General features: G+C 39.3%; 2 protein-coding genes across 5 annotated transcripts in view; both read right to left on the reverse strand.

Moving 5' to 3' along the window:
• Window positions 1-5,157: 5,157 nt before the first annotated feature.
• On the reverse strand, window positions 5,158-6,893 carry rassf10b (Ras association domain family member 10b). The gene has a single exon (XM_034197034.1). The coding sequence runs from the start codon at window positions 6,699-6,701 to the stop codon at window positions 5,412-5,414; it is 1,290 nt and encodes a 429-aa protein (XP_034052925.1). The 5' UTR covers window positions 6,702-6,893; the 3' UTR covers window positions 5,158-5,411.
• Window positions 6,894-9,501: 2,608 nt separating this feature from the next.
• The window catches only part of tead1b (TEA domain family member 1b), a 46,096-nt gene continuing 28,066 nt past the window's right edge, over window positions 9,502-27,531 (reverse strand). Inside the window, exons 4-15 of one of the 4 annotated variants that reach the window (XM_034196965.1) lie at window positions 23,579-23,643; window positions 21,328-21,390; window positions 21,175-21,237; window positions 18,984-18,995; window positions 17,977-18,108; window positions 17,663-17,709; window positions 17,495-17,553; window positions 16,767-16,891; window positions 15,437-15,610; window positions 13,732-13,872; window positions 13,444-13,596; window positions 9,502-12,519 (exon numbers count right to left, since the gene is read on the reverse strand). In XM_034196965.1, coding sequence (XP_034052856.1) covers window positions 12,406-12,519; window positions 13,444-13,596; window positions 13,732-13,872; window positions 15,437-15,610; window positions 16,767-16,891; window positions 17,495-17,553; window positions 17,663-17,709; window positions 17,977-18,108; window positions 18,984-18,995; window positions 21,175-21,237; window positions 21,328-21,390; window positions 23,579-23,643 — 1,148 coding nt within the window. In that variant the 3' untranslated portion in view covers window positions 9,502-12,405. Of the gene's footprint in view, window positions 12,520-13,443; window positions 13,597-13,731; window positions 13,873-15,436; window positions 15,611-16,766; window positions 16,892-17,494; window positions 17,554-17,662; window positions 17,710-17,976; window positions 18,109-18,983; window positions 18,996-21,174; window positions 21,391-23,578; window positions 23,644-27,531 lie in introns of all 4 variants that reach the window. The other 3 variants (XM_034196964.1, XM_034196966.1, XM_034196968.1) reach the window with 3 other exon arrangements.

Raw genomic sequence — 27,531 nt, forward strand, 5'->3', positions numbered from 1 at the left:
CCTCTGATAACGTGACCTGTGAACCCTGTGATGACCCCAGGACAAAGACTGGGACATTTTCTTTGTGAGGGCTTGGCATGTTTTTGTTAGTGTGCACAAGGATGTGGGTTGTACATGTTTAAAGACATGCCAGGAAGTTGAAATGAAAGACATTTATTTTTGGGATATACTAATGCGATAATAGACACAAAGAGGCAGGCTGCTGGAATTATGACTGACCTCAAAAACATTTTCCTCTTTAATTATGTCTTCTTAGTAAAATAGCTTCAGAGAAAGACCCTTCAGATTACTGAGTTGTGGCTCCAGTGGGCGACTCCACACAGACTCCACCTCTGAAACAAAAGACAAGGAATGTGCTCATGTTTTTCTCTGAGAAAACTACGCATTACATTTGTGCTGGTCACATGTAAGAGAAAAGCCTTTTTTCCTATCAGGTCAGGCTAATTTATGGTTTTCTGTGTAACAAAATGATGAATGAAAAGAGAGACACGTGAGAGAGCGGAGTACTGCTGTGTGTCATTCACAGGGTGTGTAACACAGTACTTCCCCTTGTTTGAAAATGATTCTGCCCTAAATTCAAAGGACAAGGACACTTAAGATGGCTTGTATGTGTGATTTGTGGATAGACGTGTTATGTCTTTGTGATGACCAATTTGAGTGACAGGGCATCTTTTGCAAACGTTTTGGAATATTAAGGCCATACTCCTACAAAGAGCTGTTGAAGGGTTAAGAATGTGTTATAGTTTTAGATTAAATGTCAGAATGAGGTTAGGATGCAGTTTCAATGGTAAAATGTTATGATGTGTTAAAGTTTCTGTTATCCAGCTTTCCAAGGATGTTAACATCCTCACTCAGTGGACAGTTAAACAGGAACTGAAGTGAAATCTGTGTAATTGCTTGTCAAGAGTGATTTAAAGAAAAATACTTGCCTTGAGTTTCAACAGTCACATTAAAACAGTTACTAAATCAGCCTACTATCACCTAAAGAATATATCTAGGATTAAAAGTCTAATGTCACAACAGGATTTGGAAAAACTTGTCCATGCTTTTATCTTCAGTAGACTGGACTACTGTAATGGTGTCTTCACAGGTCTCACTAAACAAATCGATTAGAAAGCTGCAGCTGATTCAGAACGCTGCTGCTCGAGTCCTCACTAACACTAAGAAAGTGGATCACATCACTCCTGTTCTGGAGTCTTTACACTGGCTTCCTGTGTGTCAAATAATTGATTTCAAAATACTGCTGCTGGTTTATAAAGCTTTGAATGGTTTAGGCCCAAAATACATTTCTGACCTCCTGCTAAATTATGAACCATCTAGATCTCTCAGGTCTTCAGGGACTGGTCAGCTTTCTGTCCCCAGAGTCAGAACTAAACATGGAGAAGCAGCAATCAGTTATTATGCTCCAAATATCTGGAACAAACTCACTTTTACTACTTTTAAATCCAGACTAAAGACTTTTCTTTTTGTCGCTGCTTTTAATTGAACTATTCACATCTTAAACTGCACTGTAACTTTTATCCATGTATTTATTCTTTTAATGTTTATTTTATTATCTTTTCTTTTCAATGACTGATTTTAAATGCCATTTTCTTAATGTCTTTCGTTTTTTGTAAAGCACTTTGAATTGCCTTGTGTTGAAAGGTGCTATATAAATAAACTTGCCTTGCCTTGTTAGAATCTGTCTAAGCTAAAGAACTTCACGTTGTCAACGTGAAGTTCTTGAAACAGGTGGTTCCAGGCTGCTGACAGGATGGAGGGATGGACTTCTGCCTCTCCTGGAGGTAATGTTATTCCTGCTGTGAGGAACTGTGTTACACCTGCTGCTCTGGCAGTGGATTAACACAGCAGGTGGATTGGTTTATGAGACATGGACAGTATCTGAGTCCATTCTTAAAAACACAAGACCAAGGTTGCTGCAGAGTAGATAGTCCAAGACATGTTATGGCAGATAGGGAAACTGAGAGTGCATCAACACTTTCTTTCATTATCATTCTCAGATTTTTCTCAATCTTAATGACTATAACTGAAACTTAAATAATGGCCCCCAGAAAAAACTTCCATTAATCCAAAAGTTGAATGACAGCAGATTGATCAGCATCTTCTTTGATAGATCAATGGTATGTTTGAATGATTGTGAACTCATCATCTCTGGGTTTCAGGTTGGACGCAGCTTTAAGGAATTATCTTTTTTTATTTACAATTTTGACATTTTGTAAATATAAGTCCATAATAAAAACATGCGTGTGATGCAGCCTGATGTCATGACAGAGGAATGTGTAGTATGTGTCCAAGAACTCGCCCTCAATCTCTACCCTGGAAAACACAAGGTCCATACTCATCATTTTCCTTTTGTGTCCTTTTGAAGAAAGCTTTCTGTGCGACCTCATCTGCAAAGCAAGACAGAAACGAGTCACTGCATACAGAAACATCAGAGCTCTGAAAATGAGCAGCTGTGGACCCATTAGTTAACATGAGCCGCCTGCAGCCCTCTCCAAAAGCAGTTCTGCTTCAGTGCACACTGGAGCTGTTACATTTTTAGTGACTGAGCTAGGTCAGTCTGTAAGATGCTTCTAGTGGCAGCTATTCTGAAATGAGCGCTCAAATAGTTGCTTCAATTTACCTTAATCACAAAACAACAGGGCTCCGATTTCGCCAATGTTTATCCGTCTGGATGCATTTTAAATATATATTACCTTGAGAAACACAGATATTTGGCATCAGTAACTCGTAATACACACCTTCATTTGATAATATTAATATAATTAATATAATATAATTCACTTCGGAAACACTTTTTGTTATATTCCATGGAATGCTCTTAACATCCCGATAGCAATGAATACATGAAATGCTTTGAGAATAAATTAAAAAATGTAATCTGTGGGAGCCGTAGCGCTGTAAAAAGCACGACCAGTTATCTGAGCCAGCCCGGCTAAAATAACTGGATGGCCTACCTGCCTCTCAGCCTTCCATCTGTGCACAAACTTATCTCGTGCCCTCATTGGTTATGTGCGCGTTCGTGTGTGTTGCAGGAGGGGCTCTGTAAGGAAGTCTGAAAATTCTAGCGCTGGTTTCTCCATTCTATACCCTACCTTTAAGCTATTAAAAGTGGCTAATATTTAAGTTACTAAAAAAGGCACGATTCACATTTACCATGAATATTAGTTTGCATTTAAATCTTTTTTTTTAGCTGGTGTGCTTAGTGTCTGTACTGTGAACATTAAATGTAAAGTGTCTGGAAGCAATTACCCGGAAAAAAAGTATTAAAAAAAATGTTACTGACAAATCACAACAAAGTTTTCCTTCTTACTCTTTTTTGCTTCATTTATTTTCTCACCTTTTAAACTTTGTTTAACGCCACCTGATGTTTGTTTGGCAGATCATTTACATATTAACCTATGTCTAGATGACTGCTCATCATAATGAACATAAGACGTTTTCTGTCAATAATTTGATGATAAACAGAAAGTGTCTGAGGAGTACCAGAGTAATAATATAATTGCAGTACTAAACAAAACCAAACCCCCATCACTGAGTACAATGTGAACCCAGACTTTACTCCAAGTGGTTCTCCAATATTCACACATGTGACCGTTATGTAGCAGTTTCTCTGCACAGTCACTGTATATGCTGAGAAAGCATTTAACATCTATTCTCCTTCGTGTGGTTTTGAATAACTCAATACACCTTTTTTAAAGTAGGTAAACGGCACCTGGGAGACAGGAAGTAATGTATACTTTAGTCTCGTCTTGTGTATCACTATGTATTCGGAGAGGGTTTAATGAGGGTGGAAACTCAAAACTCTTTCTAATGCTATCAAACGTTTTTTATTCTTTCCCGCTGAGTGTGGAAACTTTTTCTGAAAGGAATGAAATCAGGAAGGAGCAGTAGTATCAATGTTATAATGGAAAGTGCTTTTGAGTTGCTGCAGCAGGGATGTTACCTCCTGTACTGTGTTGAAATAAACACAGCATCTTTGTTTATTTAAAAAGGCCTTGTGTTTCAGGGAGTATCAAACTCAGAACTTTGTCATATGGTGTCATCATGGTACACAGCTAGAGTCACACTATACTTGTTTGTCTATATGTACAGGTCTCTGACTACCTTGTTTATATTTATTAAGCACTAACTAGCTTCTGAAAATGTACAAGCCTATTTTGGGAACACAATAAAATGCCATGAAGGACTTTCAGTCATTAATATGGATGTATATTGATCAAACCTTTTTTCACTTGATACCAAACATTTACTATTATCACCTGCATTGTACTGATCCCATAGCAATGCTCGCTCTTTCCCACAGTTCACTATATTTGATGAAACTCTTGTGTATAGTAACATGAAGCCAAGCAGGCTGAGTATTTAATTGGAGGCCTGCTGTGACTGAATGAATGTGACTGAAAGTGGAACTAATTAATAAAAACGTTACGTTTTGTAATTACTTCCTCAATAAGCACTACTTTCATACGTGGCAGTGTTTATTAATACGAACAGTGAAGAAGAACAGCTTACTTACCAAATATACCTCATATTATATCTAATTTGATGTCAGGAGTGAGAGGGAGTGAAGGAAAGACAATCAAAAACAAAAGAGAAGGAACTTTTTGTCTTGACCACACACTTAAAGTGACTGTGTATTAGGCAGGGAAACTGTGCAGGACATTTATGAAACATAGGGGGCAAAGATTTTTAACAGCTGGCATATTAAATGTGGAGACTTTGTGCTTCTGTTCCAAAACTCTGAAAGGCTCTTAAAAACTACACTGAAGAGGTTTGGCTGCAATGTTTTCTCTTAAAGTTCAGAAGCAATCATTCTGAGTTAGGACACATCATGGGGGATGAAGCTGCGGTGCGTCTCTCTATCAGACCGCCTGTGTTGTCTGTGCCTGATTTTGTCAGACGTTATTATGACTTCATGATTCACATCAAAGAGGTTTACTCTCTCACAGTGTCTGGGTCACAGTGCAGCTCACAATCTGCAAATAAAAAGCTTTGAGTGTGTATTGACATGGTGTAGGCTGTGGAAATCATCTGCCTCAAAGTATTTGTGGCACATTTATGCTTTTCATCTCATGTCATCTCTTAACATTGCCCTTTTGACTGGAACATTTTCACAAATCTGATTTGGGTCATTGCAAAGAGAAACAAGTGAACTCAAGCTTAAAAAACAGCATTTATTTTTTATGTTAAAACAACTTTCTTAAAAAAACAAAGACGGTTGTAGTTCTTCACAACAAGATGTTAAAAAAATATAGGGATATGTGAGTTGCCATATGAACAGTTTCTTTTAAAAACACCATATGAAAATCTCAGTTGTCATCCATGTTTACAAAAGTCAATAGGATCCCTGAGACTCTAGAAAGTCCTTTTGATTCTAGTTGAAAACAGTCTGTCCATCATGGTACACCCTAAACCAATGACTCCCACACTGGGTGGCTGTCTGAATCCTGACTGTGCAGGGAACTTAAGCCAGTGTCCGAGTCGTCGTCGTTCACACTGTGAGATTTGGACAGACCCCTGGCCCACTCGTTTTTGCTCATCATCCCCATCTTATCATCTGTCCCGAGGCTGCTGCACCCGTCCTCACTGCCCGTCCCTTCATCTATGCCCAAAGTGTTCACTTTCTCCAGCAAATCCCTCATCTCCTTCTCCCTCACCCCGCAAATCTCCTGGGTCAAATCTAAATCGCTCCTAATAGCTTCTAAATCCGTGTTGAGGCGCAGACCAATGTATGAACTCACATCTAGCTGTGTTCTGATCCTCTCCTCTTCCAAAAGCAGCTCGTTCTCTGGTGCTGTGAGAGCCTCGGAGCTGAGGGGGGACGGTGTGTCTTTGCTCTGCAGCTCCACTGTCCTCCTCTGCATCCAGCTGTGGTTCAGCTCCTCCTGCATCTGCACCGTGTAGATGTCTATCAGGGCTTCCTGCTCCCACAGCTCCTCTTGTAGTTTCACCACCTCCTCACAATTCAGGACATACTCTTCAAACTTGACCAGAGTCTCAGCTGAACACACTCCGTCTCCCTTTGTCTCAGCAACATCCACTAAATACGTTTCCTGCACATAGTTAACTCCATGTCTCTTAATTCTGTCAAAATGCACCGTTGCCTCGCACCTGTCGATGTCTGAGTCCAGCTCAGTGATCCTCTGGACCTGCTGGCGGATCGTATGATCCTGAGAAATCACAACATGGACCAAAGTTTCCATCTTTTCCGCAGATGACGCGTCTCTCTGCGCCCTCTTGTTGTTGATCTTCTCCAACTTTCTGAACGCTTTCCTGACGACCCGACGCTGTTTCTCAGGCGGGATGCCACCCATGGGAGACCGCGAGGTGCCCTTCGTGCCACAGGGGCTCTGTTTGCTGAGCACCACCCGCGCCTCTGCGCTCCGGGCTCCTTGTTTCGCCAAAGATGCCTCGCTCTTCACCAGCACGAACTTCACATTCCCCTGCTCCTCTCCCCACGCGAACCAAAGCCGGAAAATCTTGGTTTTGTTCGGTAAAATCCGCTCGAAGCCTCTCCATTTCTCCACGATGCAGTAAGACTGCGGGCATGCAGCTGTGGAGAGGCCGTGTTGAGAGTTCTGGTCCTCCAAAAGCACTTTGACAACATCCGCGCAGGTTGTGCGCTTTGACAAGCCGAAGACGAGCTTCTCCTCTCGGCAGACCCACACTGATATCTTACTCTCCTCCGGCTCCATCATGAATGTCTGCTAAACCCTATTTATTATCAACAGAAATTAGAATTAAGTAGTTCTTAAAATAGATTTAAATCCGCATGTCTGGAGAAAAGCGCAGCTGTGTCCATACTCATCTCCTGTGCGTGCATGCGCGCTGCGTCCCAGAAGCATGAGAAGTTTCTGATGGAGCTGCGGGTTTAGAGAGCACCATGTAGGCGTCTGTGTACTTCAGAGGCCATAAGGCACGATTTCGGTGTGTTTATGCTGTGCCCTCATGAGACTGCCTCTGCTGTGATCACATGACCAGGTCTCAGAAACCAGTTGCGATTGTCTTTGGCTTGTTTAGCGCGGTGAAGTTTTGGATATTTGACAGACATCCAATCCGGGTCCAGCAGCTTTTTCCGCCTCAGTTTCAGAGACAGTCTGCAGTCAGAGCATCGTTAGCTCACAGACGAGCCTTAACTGTTTATTACAGGGTTTCACTAGTAGGGACCAACATTAAATTACTGTTTGATTGACAAAATCAATATTATTTTCAAAACCTCGGTGCCAACTTGCCCATATTGGAGAACATTCGACTAAATATCCTTGAACTAATAATTATGTCTTGTGTGGCACAATGTATGGCTTGCTGATGTGTCATGAACATACATTTTACAAGATTATTTTAGATGTTAAAAAGGGTCCATACCACGTGACACAACACCTCCAAATCAATGCAGCATTGTATTATTACACTGGACGAGTAGTACACCTATTTTGGAAGCTATTGCAATTTATGTATTACTAATTTAGCATCATTCAACCTTTTAGGCAAATAAACACAACCAAGACTAGTGTATTAAAAACACATTTTTTGTCATTCAAAGTGTACTTAATTGATGGTCCCTAAGTGAATCTCTGAGGTATAAGAGCATTATCACTATGGGTCAATATAAAACTGTTTAATATTTTTGATTAAATTCACAAGATACTGGGCAGTATATATATGGTAAAAGAAAGCTGACACTTTTAAATGATGAATACATTCATGTATAAATCCTTTTGATGCAATAATATAAATTATTCAGAAATTGGCTGTTGTGAATATTTCATTAAATTAGTGTCTCACTTAAAACCCCAAATCATGTTGTAACCTTAGAATGAGCTCTTCATATCCACAGTACATACAGAGCGGGCCTCTTTCACAGCTGCACCATTTGTAATCTGAAGTAGCCTACGTTCTGTTTGATAAGGATGGTCTCTGAGAGTCAAGGTCCTGAAAGATATTACAGTACCGTTTTCCACTCGCAGGCTTGTTACTTGTAAACGGAGCGGTGAGCGAATTATTCGAATATTCACTTGGTTGCAATCCTAACCTGCAGAGTGTGTGTTTTCAAGAATATAGACCAACTAGGACTGAGAAAGCTGAGTAATAGTGCCTCAAGAGGCAGTAGGAAATATTTAAAAAATGTTTTAATATATTTGTTTTAAAGGATATAAAAAGTGTTGTATTGACCTTTATCTTTTGAATGCATCCGATCCAGACACAGGTTCTGATTCTTTACGTTGCAAACTAGGAAAAATGACTTACTTTCAAATATTGAAAAACTGTCATCTAAGGCAAACACTGTTTATTGCAGAGCTGCCACTTCCTGCAGGGATCCAGGCTGTGTGGCAGAGACACAAATCAACTACAGTGGAGCAGCGGTGACCTTCTGCTGGATTACACTTTACTGTTTAGTGATATAAGTATTCAGGGTCAGTTTGCTTCTGTGGATTTATATTAGATTGTATAAATGTCACATGAAGATTATAGAAAGAATAGTTTTGTATAACTCAGTAGTGCTAAAGGAGATTGTTTGAGTGTTTAACTGATTTAGCAATATGATTTGTAATAGGGAATTTTGAAACATAATTCACTTTATCATTAAAAAAAACCTTTTATAATGATCATGGTGATCCGTTTCAAAGAAGGATTTTTTATTAAGTCTTTAGAATACCTTTTTTAGGCCGAGACTTCTCTGCAGCACCACGATATTTATTTCAGAATGACATTGTATTCGGAGTACAGGAGTTATCACTCAAACTCAATAGATGACCACATGGTGGAGCTGTGCACGCTCTTGAGTCTTCTCTTGGTCCATGGGCACTGTTGCTTTATTGAACTAAGTATTTCTTCAAACATCCAGCAGGAACGATTTTGGTTTTGTGCTCTTTCACTTTTTTAGTCTGCTTTCAGTGTAAAAAGTTGCCTCTGTAAAACTTTTTTCTGTAGAGCTTTTACTTAAAAAACACAGGAACATAATTCCCATATTACCTTAAGGGGAGTTTTAAAATACGAGCTTTACATTGACAACAACCAAATATTAGTTACTGATGTTGTAAGTTTGTTATCATAAACGTTTATAGACAGCTTAATAATGGGCTAATATTTGTTTAGTTAACAACCACAATATTCTCCGATACCTGTAGATAAACAGGTCAGAATAATTATTATCACTTAATCTCTAAACTGTTTCTGCTTTCATCGATTCTGATTACACTGTACATGTTAGTGCTGCACAATACGTTATAGTTTAGTATTCATTGGTTTTCTTTACGTGTTGAAGGAAGATCATTATGCAGTTAATTTGAAATAAACAATGTCTCCCTCTGGTGATGTTTCCTGTAACTACATTAGTGTACTTAACATATTGTTTGACATGTGACCCAGGACCACGGTAACTCATAAATACAGGAACAGGCTCCACCTGCTGTTGGTGGGAGGTTCCTGCAGTTTAAGAGTTAAGTGGTGCCTCAATGCACACAGTCATGTTATACTACTTTCTTAGTGACAACAAAAGAAGGCAATATATTTTTTGATTTATTTAACTCCAATATTGCATACATACAAAGTATCTAGAAAGCTACAAAATATCTACTATTGTCAAGAAGGCATCATAATATTACGGAGCAAAGACAAGACCATATGCAGAACACAGAAACATAGCAGAGCTTCTTTCTCTCCTTCGCTCCAACACTTTACTGTCCTGGAATACGAAAAGATATCACACATCTGTACCAAGAAAAGCTAAGATATAACATTTTGTACAAAGCACCTTTTTACAAAAAAACAAGTTTGCACACAAAACCCAAACGTGTGTATGACAACTATACGTGAGCTATGTGAAAAATAACGTTAAAGCCACCATCGGAAAATGGTCATAAAACAAAAAAGGTACCAGTACCTACTCTTTCGACAGAATTACAAATAACAAGAGCTAAACTGCTGATATGTTTGTAGCATGATTCCTCGAGTCAGCTATTGAATGTGTCCATTTTACTCCAAATGGTCCACCGGGCGCCACAGAAGGCATCAGTCCTGCTGTTCTAGTGTTGAAACGACAGGTCAAAATGTACCAGCAGTACAGCAGCAACATCATAACCATGTTATTAGGCTTGCAATATACAGACAATGTCATCACAAAACCAAGTACAACTGTATACAAGTACAATAGGAAAACATCTCGATAAGTAATCAATAAATGTGAACAGATACTGGGTAAACATAAGAAAAGAAAGTCCACCGTGTCCACAGGACTGTGGCAAAACACTGAATGATTGAACTATAACTGCATCCACCAGAGACATTGTCAGCAATTATTTAGAGCTTCTTCCATTAAAATACTTTAGATGATTATATTTATTTTAATAAAAAACAGCTAATGTTTGAGTAGCTATGGTCCTTAAAGTGAAAAGTATTAACCTTGTTGGCCTCGTCCACACCAGCAGTTTTGAAAAACTAGTTTCTGAAACAGCTTTCCAAAACATTCTTTTCAAATGAGTAGTGTACTGTAGAATAAGTATTAAATAAAACTTGTGTCTAACCTTCGTCGACATCACGGCTGTTTCTGCAAGGGGACATTATATTTCTGTGTTTTTTCACAGGAGAAACAATCATACTTCCAAAAACCTTTTTTAAAAACACTTGAACCTGCAAGTGTGCACGAAGCAAACAGCTGTGGTGTCGACATCCTGCATGCAGTCAGCAGCTGTACGTTATCAGCAAAGAAATAGGTTTTCTTTAAATACATCAGTTGTGAAATCAATTAGTGTGATAGAAATGAATATATCCTTTATTTTTTACCACTACCCAGATCTCCTCTTGCTGTCATCAGTCCTTTAAAAAGGCAAAGCGGTGATTGGTTTCACTTATGTCTCATTTTTTGGTCTAGCAACATTTAATTTGTAATTTCTCTTAGATTTTTTTGAAGTAGGACATTTTAAACCAAAGGCACTTCCTTGCTACCATGCAGCACAGGACAAAAGATCGACTGTATCTCGGTATTTTTGGTCTTCTACGACGGGAAAGGCAGTCAGTCTGTGTTTTATATAGATCTTGTAAAAAAGGCTGATAACTATCGAACCTGTTACAGCGTTAGAGAAAACAGTTGGAGCTTAAATTTGCAAACTTAATACAAAATAAGTGTTCTGCCTTTTAACATCAACACAACTGTATTTCTAGGAGTGTACCAATTATAAGAAAACAATTTCTCAGGATGTGAAGGTGTACGAAGGAATATATGGCGGTGAGTTATTTTTGTTTAATCCACAAACTGATTTCAGACTTAAAAGCAAAGGGTAATGTCAGAGTGTATTCTAAGGCACTGTACATCTACACTTTGGCAGATAGTATTGTGGATTTCTTACGCAAACATATAGAGTCTTTAATCACAGTTTAAGTGGCATCTTTTGGAGTTGTCACAGCTATAACATGTTTAAGGCTCGGGATCGGCGTAGGCCACAGAAACATGGGAACATAGTGTGGACCTGAAGGCAGCACCACTCTTTCTGGGAGTCTTTACACTGCGATCCCAGAGGGGAACGATATTTGAACTGAACGACTTGGACCTTGCCTTTTATCACCAAAGCAAGTCCAGGAAAGGGTCCAAAGTGCTTTTGGACAAGATGATACTTTTTGAGTACTTTCACCTGCCTAAAACCTAAAAACTCTCCTATTTGTTGTCTCAGAGAAAATAAATGTTTGCAGCAGAGAAGCTTAGCATTGTGAGACAGTTTAAGACTTCTATGATGCAGATGCAGGCTAATGTTTGTAGTGTGTTCACAGTGCATTCTTTCTGTTGTTAGTGTCTAAGACGTTAGTGCTTCATGGAGATACATGTACTACTGAAAGCAGAGTTTTTTTTAAAGAAATACCTGTAATATTTGTAACTACTTGTTACAACTGTCTATGTGCTAATGTATGTTGTGTCAGTATAGTTTCTTTGGGAAATCTATTAGCTGTGGCTGCATGTCTGTATATCTACAGTATGTATGCTCACAAATGATGAACTACAGACACACTAAACACACTCAAACAAATTACACAGACCACATCCGGCCACTCAAAGAAAAGGCCAGCATCCTTTTTTTTCTTAGTTTACGCAACAAAGTAGAAGACGACAAACACATTTCCATTTACTTAATGAATCTAGTCAATTCTTTAAAAACGGCCACATGTATACCCAACAGAGACCAAGATAACATTTTAAGAGAGAATTCCCGCATTTAAACATAAAACAACTGTACCGCAATTCACAGCTGCAGTCAAATAACAAACACATTAAATTAAAACACATTCATAACAACTGACTTCACCCGATACCATGACCAAAAAGCATTGTAGGTGTGACTTTCAGGTAGAGGCACTGCCACTTGATTGACGTTGGTAAATCCATGAAAAGAAGAGGGGGGAGGGGGGAGCCTCTCAATCCTTTACCAGTCTGTAGATGTGATGCTGGGCGCCGTGCTCGCTGTTTGAAACTTCAAACACACACGCCATGCAGAGCAGCGTCTCCTGGGTGTCCCTGTTCGTCACCACCTGCAACACAACGCACAATTTAAGGACTTAATACAATTTCAAAACTCAGCAAAAGCTCATGGTCCTGTTTTCTGATTTCAATCTTGGAAGTTTACAATGTTTTTGTATTTTTTTTATGGGTTTTTCCTTTCGAAAGTTGAATCCTTATACATTTTCAGGAAAGAATGGTGCTTAAAACAATACTAAATACACTTTAAAGTAACTAGACATCCGTCTGTTAATGTTATATCTTTTAAAATACATGCATCACCGGGCATACATGTAAGCAATGGATGTAAATGTTTTGTATTAATAATCGTTCATGATGAATATGCAGCATAATGTTAGTTATTGGGTGGACGTCCCTTTTTTATTAAGTAAACTATTTTATTTAGTGGCTCTTAAGACATTACTTTTGAAGATGACCTATCCATTTTGTAATAGAGCAGTAGTCATAATCAAAGTAAAGAAATATATAAGTGCAGATCTTCAGACTGAAATGTGTAATTTGTGGTTCCTCCAGCAGACTTTCTAAAATGCTTTTCTCAATCTACGACCATCCTCTCTAACATGGTGCTTTTGGGGAACACTTCTTAAGGTAGGGATGTTCAGCCTTGGTTGCGATTTTACGTGTAAAGATCTCTGCCTGTCTCTTTTTTTGGGTTGCTGTCTTAGAAGTGCTGAATGACACTTTAAGACCCCATGTGAGGGCTAATAACGGGGGTTCCTGCCACCTCTTATCCTCCCTTTCCCCCTGCAGATAATGAGCCTCTTCACACTGTGTTTCATCCCCTGAGGAATGAGAGCAATGTAAGACCAGCGAGAGGAAGCCTTCCCAAGGCCCTGCGGACCCCCACCCCCCACCTGGAGCCACCAAACACACCCTGACAGCAAAGAGAAGGAGAAGAATGGGATCCCGCCCCCTGAGGTCAGCGGGGTGATTACCAATAAGATAGTGAAGTTCTCCAGCACGCTGTTCATCATATATTTCTCTGGCAGATGTTTCAGTTTATGGATGAAGTTGATCATGTATTCACACATGGGAGACCGGCTTATCCGGTACACAAAACGTCCGTTCTCAAACCGCGCATATTCAGTCTGAAGAACAAGAGGAAAACAATTGATTAATTATACAGAATGTTTTTAAACCTAAACTCCACACAGTTGTACTGTCGGTACTCATTGTAAGTCACAGCCATTGTTCAGTAGGAATGAACAGATTTGTTTCCGTACCTCTACTTTCTCAACCACCTGCTTTCCAAAAGAGCAGACCTTTGTTGAACACGTTATGGTCATGTTCTCCGAGCTCTCGTACTGACTCGAGACTCCGTAGAAAGATCCGGTTTCATCCTGAATGTTGCAGTTCAGGTCAGCCTGGGAGCCGGAGAAAAAATAGAGCATTTAGTTGCAAGAATTATTTATAATTTACAGGAATAAACCACACATAAATGGTAAAAAGAGGTAAATGCAATAAGCTAAGAAGTTAAGTAAAAAAAGAATAAGTGATGAGCCAGCACTAAAATGTAACTTATTAAGGAATGATGTGTACAGTATGAACTACATCCTTATGTACATCTGCACTTCACAACAAACCTTTGTGTAAGCACATTATTTGGGGAACAACCATCAAAACCATTGATTTTCATAAAGATCTCTGAATTACCTGTAACACAGCCAATGAAACTTTGAAAATAATAATCTGTGAGCAATTAACCCCATGCAGAACAAAATCTGATCAATATTTAAAAATAAATAAACGAAAATAATTTGAGATCCTTGACCAAAATATATTAGTTTTACTTTTGAAAATAATAAACTTGTCAGCGCTCTCTGGTGTACAAACTAAGTCATGTACAGAAAATGTACTGAAATATACCAGCCGGACAATTTTTGACTACATCATTTTAAGTGTTCCCCCATAATGCAATGCACAATGGTTGTTGTCTGGCGGGGAACTATAACAAAAGGAAAGCTGAAACAGCACCGTTCCAAGAACTGCAGCAATAACAGAGTTGTGTTTCTGATCACTCGCTGGAATGAGGTCTCTTTTAGTTGTGATTTTGGTTTCTTGAACAGCTCCATATTTCTTGAATACTTACACGAGAAGACATATAAAGGTTAGTGTTTAGTTCTGTATACAATAGGTATGTAGTGTGATATTGAACATTTGTTTTTGGCCTTTTTGGAGTAAGTCAACATTTGGTTTAACTGCTGTACAAAAATGTATGTTTTTAGTCCCCTTCTTAATCAAGAGTTGTTGAAATGAACATGCAAATCGCACATCAAATAAGAATATCTCGAGTACATCATGTAAATGTGTTCCTTTTTGGAAGCGAGATTCTAAAGAGGATTAAATGAAGCTGCGTTAGAAGACTGATATACAAGGTTGAACTGGCCTGCTCCCGGAGGGCAGCCTTTCTCTGCCCTGAACATCCTGTTCATTAGGGATACAAAAAGAGGAGACGTCCTCCTAAAACATTCTCCTCCTTCATTAAGCAGAGCTGTTATACATTCATTATTGTGCAGATTCTGTCTTTCATTTGAAATGTAGATTGGTCGGTCACTTCAAAAGGAATTTGAGGGGACTTGGCCCAAGTGCATACGCTCCTACTTTGTTGGCTGCCGCTAGTTAGCATTTTGCATCAGGGAGGAAATACATGCAATGTTTAAACAGCCATTAGGAGTGCAACCAGGTCACTCCATTGTTTGGAGATATTACATTGAATTAGCGAGAGCTTTGATCAAACGCTCTCCTGCTATGCAAGTCCAAATATAGCAAAGTGCATTCTGCAAACATTAAGAGAGCAATCTTCTCTGTGTACACTGATTACAGCCAACCACTGAAGACAGACCTGATTCTGCCATCTAACATGTCACAATGAGATTATTACTGATGTGTGTTAAATGTAGTTCAGCTGTTACACTGCCTCACACTCACCCAGAATTTTATTAGGAAGAAGGAATTCTGAGGACCTTTTCCGTACAGCTCCTTCAGTCCTCCTTTCTTTTCTGGGAATTTGTCATAAATCTGACGAATGTCCACCGACTCCAGCAGGGCGTCACTGTAGGAATGATTTGTCTGTCCGATATGTACAAATAGGTGCTTGTTGTACTGAAAAGAAACATACATTGTATTAGAAACATACTTAAAAATGAACATGATTTCATTAATATCCAGAGAATCATCAACACAAAAGGTTCTGAAACACAATCCACCTACAGTATGGCAAGTGGGAACTCATATGTGATTGTAACAATAAACCCTCATGTTGATAACCCTAGGCAACATGGCTTTTTATTTAGCTCTTAGGTTGTATGGTGAGTGTACACATTAGGAAACGGCATTCTGCACCAGTGAAGCCAAAAACAAACCAATCTGCTCTTTAGTATAAACCCCAGCTGGGAATGCCAGACTGCTTCACACTAATTCTATAAACCTTTATTTCATTTTTTTATATACAGACAAGAAAGCCGTATAAAACACAAATCTCCATCTTTCTGACCAAGATAGATCAAACCCTTCACTCACATAAAAAGCAATATTTCTGCATCAAAGGCAACTACAATCAATCTAAATTGCCAATATGGAATGAAAGGTAAGTGCTTTACCTAAAGAACATATTAAGTTGTTCTACTCAGTCAACAGACAATATTTGGATTTCCTTTCACAAAGTGAATACAAATGAAGGTCTGTTAGACCTCCAACCCACGATATGAGCCAGAAGCGGATCACAGGATAACATTTTCACAGGTTTGTTGCCCTCGTCGTGACTGTTTGGATCTCTTGTCATGTGGCGCTGCGCTTCAGTCTAAAAGCTCACAGAGCAGCCTCTTCAATGTGCCTTTAGTGCAAAGGCAACAATTTCAGGCATTAAGCTGAATGGAAGATTTATGGCTGTTGCCATGCGGCATTGATACAACCACAAAGCGTTTAGCATAATGTAAAGAAATATAAAAAATTGCTTAAGAAATGTGAGACGTGAAGGAGCTGATTTGAGTGTGGATAGTCTTGCTGAGTCTGCGGCATTAATACATTTGTAGCAAGCCTTGTAGGAACTGATTAATAAACAGTCCCTCATTATTTCTGCAGGTTTTCAGCTGTGTGTCCCTGCAGGCCAGGCTTCGCCCCTCTCGGCTTGTTTTGGCCTCCTCTCAGCTGACTCTCTGCCTGGGAAACTGTCCCAGTGTATTCATAGAGGAGGATAAGAGGTAGGAATGAACACCATGAGATAGGGATATTTCATGCTCTGGCATAATGCTTCACTCACTGGGTCTTGGTCTCTCTGTTGCTCTAGGAAAGCGGAGAACTCCACCAGATGGAGTTTGGATGTACCGATGGAGCGCCCCTGCCATGCTGGTGCTGTGGGAGCTGGAGCTGATGTGGGCTCGTAACCTGCAGAAACACCAGAATAATACAATACAATACAATAGGGCTTTATTGGCATGACCACATTTTAAACATAGTATTGCCAAAGCATTCCGGACAAGGCGTTATAACGGAACAAAAACAAAAAATAAACACTAAACATAAATGTAATAAGATGTGTCCTGTCGTTGGGCTGCTTTACAGCAGAAGCAGGAGAAAAAATAAACTCTTGCTTTATCAAAGATCTTGTTTGAGACGTTTCAAGGACATACATGTTTTTTACTGACAACATTCCTGTTTACTTCAAAGAAAAGCAAAAAAGCAATTCAGAAACTTTAGAAACAATATGAATTACATCGTTTTTTCATGTCACATAAAAAGAAATATTGATGAATCATACTTATGTACGTTTCATCAATATGTATTTGTATTCCCATTGTCTCAATGAGACAGATGGTTTGCTTTCCGACTTTAAAGAGAAAGCATCTATGTGTACTTTTAGACAGGATTGTCCACTTACAATCAATCCTAATTCACAAAAAACGAGTGGTCTGTGCATGTTTTGTGAATTAGAATTTGGGTTTTTTGATTTATATTTTGGGTCAGTTTTGTAATCAGGTAAATGCTTACTTGAAATGGTTGTTGTGACTGGCTGGATGGGATAGGCTTGCTGAGTGAAAGGCTTTATACTGGAACAGAGAAAGACCCAGCATTAGTAAAAAATAAAATAAACATTAAAGCACACTATATTGAATTTGATGCCACAGTGTACATTTTAAGTTTAAGAACAATACTTACTCTTGTGAGGATCCTGGTTGACCAGCTGATATCATACCCTGCCATAACTGGAAAGTTACATATATTAATAGACACCAAAGAACAAAGCAGCAGCTGTTAGCAACAAGATCAAATGGATCTCAGCTCAGTGTTTAGTGGATGTAGTTATCTTGAATAGCACTCCTTTTGATCTTGTGCTTATCTGATAGTGTCAGTGTTGCAAAGCTGTGGTGTGTAATGAGATTTGGCGCGGGTGACGGTGTGGTTGGCCTCTCGGCGGCCCGGGTGAGGCTGGACAGGATGGATCAATAGTAGGGTGAGTACGAGGCTCTTACCCCTGCTCCGGGGAAGGCTGGGCGCGGGAGGCCTGGCAGGCCCAGCTTGTTGTGAATAGCCGTGGCAGAGACGATCTGAGCCGAGGACATGGAGGCCATGCTCTGGAGGGCTTTGTCCTTCACGGCTTGGTCCTTTAATAGCAGTCACAAAAGGCTTAGCGCTCACACAGAAGGGGGAGGGGGGCATGTTGCAGAGGTAGCAACAAACAGACTAAACACATTAAAAGCACCAGCAGCCTCTCTCAACAGTGCACTGCAAGCAGGTTGAAAGAAGATGCATCTCCATCACTATTTAAGTGTTTTTGCAGGAATGTGCCAAACACTGACTATTGAATTCCATACAATTCAAAAGCTGTGGTATGCACTTCAATGAAAGTTTACTTGTTGACTTATCTACAAATACAATTATTATGAAAACTCATTCAGCAGCACTTATCAAGGCTGCATTTGTCTGCATTTCAAAAAACTCATCTAAACATTGTAAAGATTTACAAAGTAAGACTGAAGGACGCCAGTGCTTCTTGGTTAAGAGGATTTCACAGCTTCAGTTAGTTCCTTTTTTTCGTTTATTCTGTTTTGAATTATCATCAGGGTATATTTACTACATTAATTTCAAATGGCCATGCTTAGTTAATGGACACTGCACACTGTCTGTTGTTTTGGATGTTGTCTTTTGTTAATGTGCTTTCACAAGCTATTTAAAGTCTTACTAAACCTGCTTAATTCAGTGCATCTGCAGAAGACTGTGGAAAACCCTTAAACACAAGCAAACTCATGCAGACTCAGTGGTGGTCGAAGCTAAAAGGTACTGTAAGCATGCTGGCAACAGATGATGGTGGAGCAGAGTCAAGCTACAGTTTGACGACGGTATGATGACACAAAGGGAAAGAGACAACACTAAACTGGGAAAGCACTGAGCAGCAGCTACTGTGTCACTATGGCAAGAGCACACATGCAATACTAGCAGCTAAAGGACAAGGCGTGCCAAACAAAAAATAAATACTCACCATGTTTGTAACCTAAATGCAAACAAACAAGGTTTTAATGTACATCCATTTAATACGAGTATTCAACCATTCAAAAGTCTAGCATTATACAGTACATAGTAAAACACACATTTGTAAAACCAAAGGATTACGATTTGTTTCATTAACAAAATATCCTTGGTCTCTGTGGTGACATTTTCACAATCTGATCAGTAGTCATCACACAAAACAACAGAAAGTAATGACGGTAATTTCACTTAAATGCAATAGACAAGACCAGGAAGAGCAGGTCTTCATCGATGCCCCCAGAAAAAAGGCACACTTTTATTTCTCTTTGCCCCTGAACTCTACTTTACTTTAAATGAGAAAACACAGGGATTCATACAAAAACTGTCTGTTTTTCTTCTGACAGTGGAAAGAACACACACACACACACACACACACACACACACACACACACACACACACACACACACACACACACACACACACACACACACACACACACACACACACACACACACACACCACCACACACACACACACACACACACACACACACACACACACACACACACACCACACACACACACACACACACACACACACACACACACACACACACACACACACACACACACACACACACACACACACACACACACACACACACACTAATGAGGGATCATTCATTTGTGTTGAATACAAGGAGTGGAGCAAAGTGTGAAAGTCAAAATGTATAGTCTGCTCCCTGGAACAAAAGGTAAAAAAGGCACAAGGGTAGTGCGCCTTTGATATACAGAATGACTTCATAGAATATCTGAAATGATTCAAAAGGACTTATTTCACAATGCTTTTCTCCCAAATTAATGTGGCATTGTGAAAAGCAATTCACTACTGCTGAAATAAGTGACAAGAATGCTCTGAATTGAAGACATCTGAACTGGTAGCAAGGACAGCGGCTGACAGCCATAGCTTTGTGACAGTCTGGAGTTATCAACAGATTGAAGGAGAAACAAGAAAGCAGAGAGCGCTTCACAAAGAGTCGGCCATCAGACCGATATCCTCGGGCCTTCAGCTCTCAGCCGCTAACCCACAGCCATTGCCAGCATGCTTCCCAACATTTGGACACTTTGATTGTGGATTTGTGACATTATTAAGAAACGGTGAACATTACACACGTGTATTGACAGATGATAGATTTTTGGGGATTTTAAAGAATTGTAGAGTGAAATATTTCTATTTGTTTCATTAGGTACTGTACTATGGTCACTATTGGTTGACTCTTCAGAAGGAGAATTGTCTTCTAGTGCCACAGTGAGCTCGGTTTTTGTGGCTATGAATGAAATGGGTGGAATGTCATAATTTGGTACAAACGTTCATGCCTACACTATCAGTTAGATAATCCAAAATAGTAAACATTATTGACGCTATTGATGTTAGCATGTTAGCTGGCTGGTGTTTGCATTTAGCTCACAGCCCTGCTGTGCTCAAAGCTGCAGTCGGGGAATTTAACAAGACTCAAATTGTCTTTTTACAGATCGAAAGTTTGCTCGACTGTTTTTCAACACGGCGGCCAGGTCACAGTCTTTCTGAGTTGGCTCTGATGGTTTTTTCTTATAGCACTGGGAATCTGGAAAATGCCAATGGGACCACTGGGGGGAAGGCAGAGGAAGATGCTTTTTTTCAGTTTCAACAAATTATGAAAAAGCTATAGTTTTATCAAAGTTTCCAACCACACAATTAAGTGAATCCTCACAAAGGGCTAGCACTGCTTATTTTTTGTTTAACAATAACATTTCCCCTTCAGTATATCTTGTGGCTTGGGCACAACTCTATCACATTTAAGTGATGATCCTATTTTGATATTTGTTTTGTAATCTCTTATTGGCCAATTTGCCTATTTATTATTTTAATGAAATAATTTGTTGTTGTTGATAAATCTAAAAAGTGTCATTAGTTGTACACTACTACATGGACACTTTGAGCAAAGGGCCCGCACAGAGAAGTAAATGAATGAAAGTGAAACCAAGTAGACAGGCAAGTGACAGCATGTCTGAGTGAGGGTCAGAGAGGTGGTGGAGGGGGGTTAGAGCATGTGAAGATTTGGGTTAGTGGGAATCAGAGCACCAGGCATTCACTCTGTCACCACGGGAAACAGGAAGTTTAGTCGCACAGCAACCAACAAGCCCATAAGCAGAAAAGCGCATACCTTTAGCTTGGAATGAAACTCACGAGATTTCCTTCTGGCAAGAACCTGAATGTGACTAGACACCTGCGGGGAAGGGGAGGGGAGGAAAACAAAGGAAGAGCCTGTAACCATGGCAATGAAAAGCCCCCTGCAACTGGGCAAAGCCAGACGTACCTTAATGGCAGCTTGGATTTCTCGAACTTTCTTTCTTGCTAAGACCTGTATGTGACTAGACACCTCCATAAAAAAAGAGAGAAAACAAATAAAGAAAACAAGAAAAAAGTCGATTATACAGTTCTTTGTTTAAAATACACTTGAGGGAAAAAGGTGAATAACAGAAGCATCTCCAAACACACACCAAGCTAACAGCCAATAGAGCGTTATGCTGTGTGTTGTCGTCACTTAAGTGAGCTGATTAAGGAGGATGCAGGCCCCTTTAGCACACATTAAGAGCACACATTAAGAGCACCCAGATGTGATCTGCTGTGTGTTGAATGAGAAGTGGCTGGTCTAGTATTCTTACGGGAGCGGGACGAGGCATTTCATCGGCCAAGTTCAGCCTCCAACGTTAAAACAGAGCAAAAATGATTTAATATTCTCACATGAAACTCTGTTCATTCAGCAGTGCAAGTAGCAGTAAGAAAAAAAAGACATGTCTGTTGATTGGCGTCTCCTCTGACACTATTCAGGAAAATCAAACCCAAGGTTATATTTCTAGCTTAGGCAAAGTGATTTAGCTATGGCTTTCTGTTCAGGTATATATTTATTCACTATCTACAACTTCCAGTTGACAGATAAGCGAGAGCTGAGTAAGTAAGTAACATGGCTAGAGCTGAGTAAGTAAGTAACATGGCTAGAGCTGAGTAAGTAAGTAACATGGCTAGAGCTGAGTAAGTAAGTAACATGGCTAGAGCTGAGTAAGTAAGTAACATGGCTAGAGCTGAGTAAGTAAGTAACATGGCTAGAGCTGAGTAAGTAAGTAACATGGCTAGAGCTGAGTAAGTAAGTAACATGGCTAGAGCTGAGTAAGTAAGTAACATGGCTAGAGCTAAGTAAGTAAGTAACATGGCTAGAGCTGAGTAAGTAAGTAACATGGCTAGAGCTGAGTAAGTAAGTAACATGGCTAGAGCTGAGTAAGTAAGTAACATGGCTAGAGCTGAGTAAGTAAGTAACATGGCTAGAGCTAAGTAAGTAAGTAACATGGCTAGAGCTGAGTAAGTAAGTAACATGGCTAGAGCTGAGTAAGTAAGTAACATGGCTAGAGCTGAGTAAGTAAGTAACATGGCTAGAGCTAAGTAAGTAAGTAACATGGCTAGAGCTGAGTAAGTAAGTAACATGGCTAGAGCTGAGTAAGTAAGTAAGGGAAGAGCATTTAGCAGCAAATATATATATATTTTTAAGCAAAGATATTCAGACAGTTTCTGGTTCTATAACTTCTCCAATATAATACTTGTCTATATTGTGTGACTTGTGTGTAGAGGGAAGAGTCGCAGAGAGACAAACCACACTGTGTGTCAGACTGATCAATCAACACTCAGTGATCGAATGTCTCTGCAGACACTGGCTTGTTTATCATTGTCTTTCAAGTCAGTGGTCATACGGAGGAGTTCCTGTGAGAAACGGGTTTATTGCCAGGTAGGTTCACACGTACGAGGAATTTGACTTGATGTCATGGTGCATACATCAAATATAAAGCAAAACATTTAAGTATACAGATAGCGAACTGTATTAAGAACACTGTAAAAAGAATATCAGAGATGCTTATTTTCAGCTGATGTAAATACAAGAATAAACTGTTCTTGGATTTATTTTTAGTATTATATTTCCTATGAGATATAAGAGAAAGAAAAATAGCCCTGCATTCTATACATGTATTATACATTATCTTGATTTCTTACAGAAGAGACTTGAAAGAAACATGAAAACTTGAGTCAGAAATCTGCGCTAACCTCTGTGGTAAGAGTTGTTAGTCTGCGGTATGAACACAGTGTCCCAGCGAATACTCTCTGATCAGAGATCTGTTCATATTTCCCAGCTTATTAATACAGGCTTCTGCTCCGACCAAGTGCACAACCTCCTTGGTTTAGTCATGACGAGGAATACTTGCACTGTTAAGCTACTGAGATTTTTAAATGCCCTTGTATTTATTGTGCATAGCTGCTTCAGAATAGGACATGAAAGGCAGCTTTTAAAACGACTTCTGCTGTAATTTTACAATTAGTGACAGTTTTGAGAATGTCATAACCCAGGGACATCTGTTCATGCACCAGAGCATTGACGGGGGACTTGTCAGCCTCAGAAGCCCTCTCGACAGCTGAGCATTGTGTTATTCTCTGTCTGGAAACAAAGGCAGCAGTCTGCGTGCATTTTGATTTGACAGCCCTCTGACACTCATGCAACAGAGACGTCTCTCCCCTCGTCTTACCTGCTTCCGAGTCCTCGTCTTCCCGGTCCGAAGCTTGATGTATCTGGCTATCAGCTCATTTCGACCTGTGTAAATCAAAACATGAGAAATGTGGATTAATGCAAAAATATTTCACATTTAGAGCCTAACATAATATTAAATATCAAGTGAGGAATGGACATGTTTTTTTACATTTAAAAGAAGAAAAACATCACGGCCATGAACATGTTTAGAATGCTCATACACATTTGAGTTTCAAATAAAGGAAAACATAAGCCATCAACAAACAAAAGATAGGAGAGCTTCTGTCAAAAACACCCTCTTCCCCGCTGCTGCTTTTTCTTGGTTGGTTTTCTGATTTCAACAGTTTTCCCGGCCTTACTGTGAAAACTAACTAATTGTAAAATATTTTAAGATCCAGTAAAAGTGATTATAAGCAGCAGTTAAATAAACACAATGAGGTCATTTTACTCAAGACAATTCATAATTTAGAACCTTTGAACATAATTGGGATTTAAAATATCTTTAGTCACAATATCCATCACTTGTTCATTCACAATTTATGTAGGAAGTAATGATAGAATCATACAAATATGGACAGAGCAAATTATAAGGTTTATGTCCATATTTTAAAGTGCATTCAAATCAGAAGGTATATGCATCTCCTCAACAAACCAGATCCTGTCAGAACACCATGTGACATTAGCATGAAAAAACCTTGCAGCAACCCAGCCTTTCAAATTAATCTCATTTAATCTCATTCTCTTCAAAGCACTACGCTTTGAAAGGAAACAGACCTAGCTGTTCATACTATTACAGAACATGATGGCAACTGAATATATTGGGTTTAAAACAGTGCAGCTCCGACTAAATTATAATTAAAGCATAGCTTTGTAGAGATTTCCAATTAACAACGGCTCCAAACATTCTTCTGCCCTCAGCTCTGCTCTAATTGTTGTAGCAATGCACATGACCCCTGCTTAGCCCTTTCATATGGTAATAACATGCCGCCAACCAAAACTATTACACAAATTATAGGTAAGGAGGCACTCTAATTGTGTGTCCAGCTGTAGCCAACCAATGCCATGGATGTGCTCTGCTCCTCTATGAAATGCAGATAACCCTCAATACAATGACACATTTTTCTACATTCACATCATTATCAATTAAGGCTTTACTCTAGTTATGACACAATGGGACCACAACGTAGCGCACATGTGCTAATGAGCCGTATCTTAGGTAATCACGAGAAAAGGCATTTTCCATGAATGGCAGCACATCGGGGATCACAAAGTGTGACAGATCACCTCAAAAGGATATGGGAGACATGTTAGAGACATGTTGCATCTAGACAAGACAAATAAACCATCTGCTTGTTGTTTGTATAATGGAATCTCGTTGCAGGCAGCGTGAAGCATCATCTTGTGATGTTCAGGGCTCTTGTGCGCTGCTCAAGTGAGCTAAATTAAAGATATGGTTGTCTAGGTATACAAGTGTGAATTACAAGCTCCAAAACCCATTATAGGAAAGCTTTAACGAAAAATGCATTGTTTGGTTCATAAAATCACAGAATATATAATAAAAAAATTAAAATATATATATACACAACTTCTGAGAGTTCACAACTTCAAGCCCTCCCATGTTCATTTGTCTGATGCAGAAGAAAACCAGAAAATGTGTTTTATTTGGGAATAATTAACCTTAGAATTTTAGCCCATTTTTGGTTTTAGCATTTTCTGTTGTTTATTGTTTTGTCCAACAATGTATCTATTGTTTTAGCACTGCCACACAAGTCTGCTTCATATTTTCTCTTTAGTAAAATATAAAAATTGTCTTGAGAGAAGCACATTTTTTAGGCTGTTGACCAGAAAAAACTAACATTTAAACATAAATGAGTGAGTTTACATAAAAGTTTTAACCTCGTCAAAACAGCACCTGGCTGTGGCCACACCTACACATGTTGTTTTCCCCTGAGCTACACGAGGGGAGGGTGTGATTTGATGTGGACCTGCAGTTTGTTAAAGGTTGACCCTAAAGCTGTTTTCACACTGAACATTTAGGTGAGGCCAGCCGGAGTGAACCCAGCCACCTGACCTCACAGGACAAATAAACAACATCTGGAGATGGCCGGCCTGTCCACAGCGGTGTAAACTTTACCAGATGAAGCGGGGGCCAGCACTATTTTTCAATCATACACACACTGTGAAAACATAAGATGACAATACAGGCATTCATGCAAACTCCTGATTCCTAGATCAAAGCATACAAATGGCCAGCTGAAAGCTTGCTTACTGTTGAATAATTCATTATTTTCACCAGGCTGGAGGAAAAAACCTCAGTGGGTCCTGGCTGGCCTGCATATCTTTTTTTCTTGCCTGTGTTTGCACTGCAAAACAACAATTGCTGAACAAATGTGACTAAAAATGCATTAGACTCTTTTTCCACATCTTCTAAGTTAGGGTAGTGTTTTTTGTTTGTATTTACAATAATATCTTTAAATTTAGATCTACTTTTGTAAATAGTAATCGAACAAACCCCTTCAGATAAGGAAACATGTACTGATAAAGTACTTATGCACTTTATATTTTATCCATTTCAACAACAACATGTCTCATATTTGCAACACCATTGCAATGTATTACATTTGTATTTGACTAAAAACCTGTTATTATTAGCTAAACATTCGCTAAACCGACTTGGGAGTGTCAACATTTGTATTTTTTACATGCTGTATAATAATAATAATAATTTAAAAGTTCAAATGTTCTGCCAATCTATCGAAACATTAATACGGCTGAAATGCATTATGTCATCAGTATGATTTAAATAGGTTCAATATGGCAGAGCGGAAGACCAACCAGTTATCTTACAGTCGGCCCTGTAAGCTTTTTCACAATGTTATATTGACTCCTGCTGTTTTAGTAAGGCATGGAGAGGCCTTTGGAAATTAACTCTTTATGGGGTGTTCCTGTCACTCAAAACAACAGGGAAAGCATTACATATTTAAGGAGTGACCCCGGAGCAGTTTTGTGCTGTTCAGCAGCTGGAGCAGCCCTCCACCTGGCCGGACTGAACTCCCTTCTGAATCTCAATGAGTCTGGAGGATCAGCGACATGTTGAAGGCACTCCAGCAGCAGCCCCACAAAGAGGTGGAGGCTCAACTTTCTCCAGACCTTCCCCAAGTAGCGGATTCCTCTTTCAGTCAGAAATCCGATTTGGCCCTCAGCACCCTTCCTACAAGGAACCTGAGACAGGCTCCCTCTGTTGTGAATAACAATGGAGTGTTTGGTCGACGTCAATTGAAGAGCAACCTCAGAGATGCACCATCCTACTTCGTCCCTCTAAATTAACTTTTAATGAATTAACCTAAATATGCTCTTCTACCTTCAATATGTTCAAACATTAGTTTGCCGTAGTCTCAGAGGTTAATCACACTGGAAAAAACAGCTGACTTCTCTCTTCCTTATAGTGACTGCTGTGTAAGCCAATACACAGGTTGCCACATACGACCAATATTTACCATTTGTAATTGACTTCAATTTATACACAGCAATCCCATTCAGAATGTCTTTCCAAAATGTGGCTACATGTAATGTCAGTTATTATTCACAATTGTGGGGCACTATAATAACCTGGCAGAACCAAGGTAATTACACCACCATTTGGATATTAATTGAGTTTGTCTATAATAAGAAAAGCCGTCTGAAACACAACAAAATTAGGGTGTTATTGTTGTCCATTTTTAAACTCCACATAGCTACATCTCTTTTGATGTAGTTATTTGTAAAATGCATGTTACCCTTATATTTCTTCAACGAGTGTTTAAGCACATATCCAATCATTTCCTCCATGCATTACAATTTATTTGTAAAATCAATACAGAATAAAGAGAATTACTAGGCAAAATACATACCACAGATGCATTTTACACGGCTTGTTTTATCATCTTTCTAAATTTCCATGATAAAAGTAAA

Source organism: Gymnodraco acuticeps, unplaced genomic scaffold (genome assembly GCF_902827175.1).
Source record: "Gymnodraco acuticeps unplaced genomic scaffold, fGymAcu1.1, whole genome shotgun sequence".
Classification (NCBI taxonomy): Eukaryota; Metazoa; Chordata; class Actinopteri; order Perciformes; family Bathydraconidae; genus Gymnodraco; species Gymnodraco acuticeps.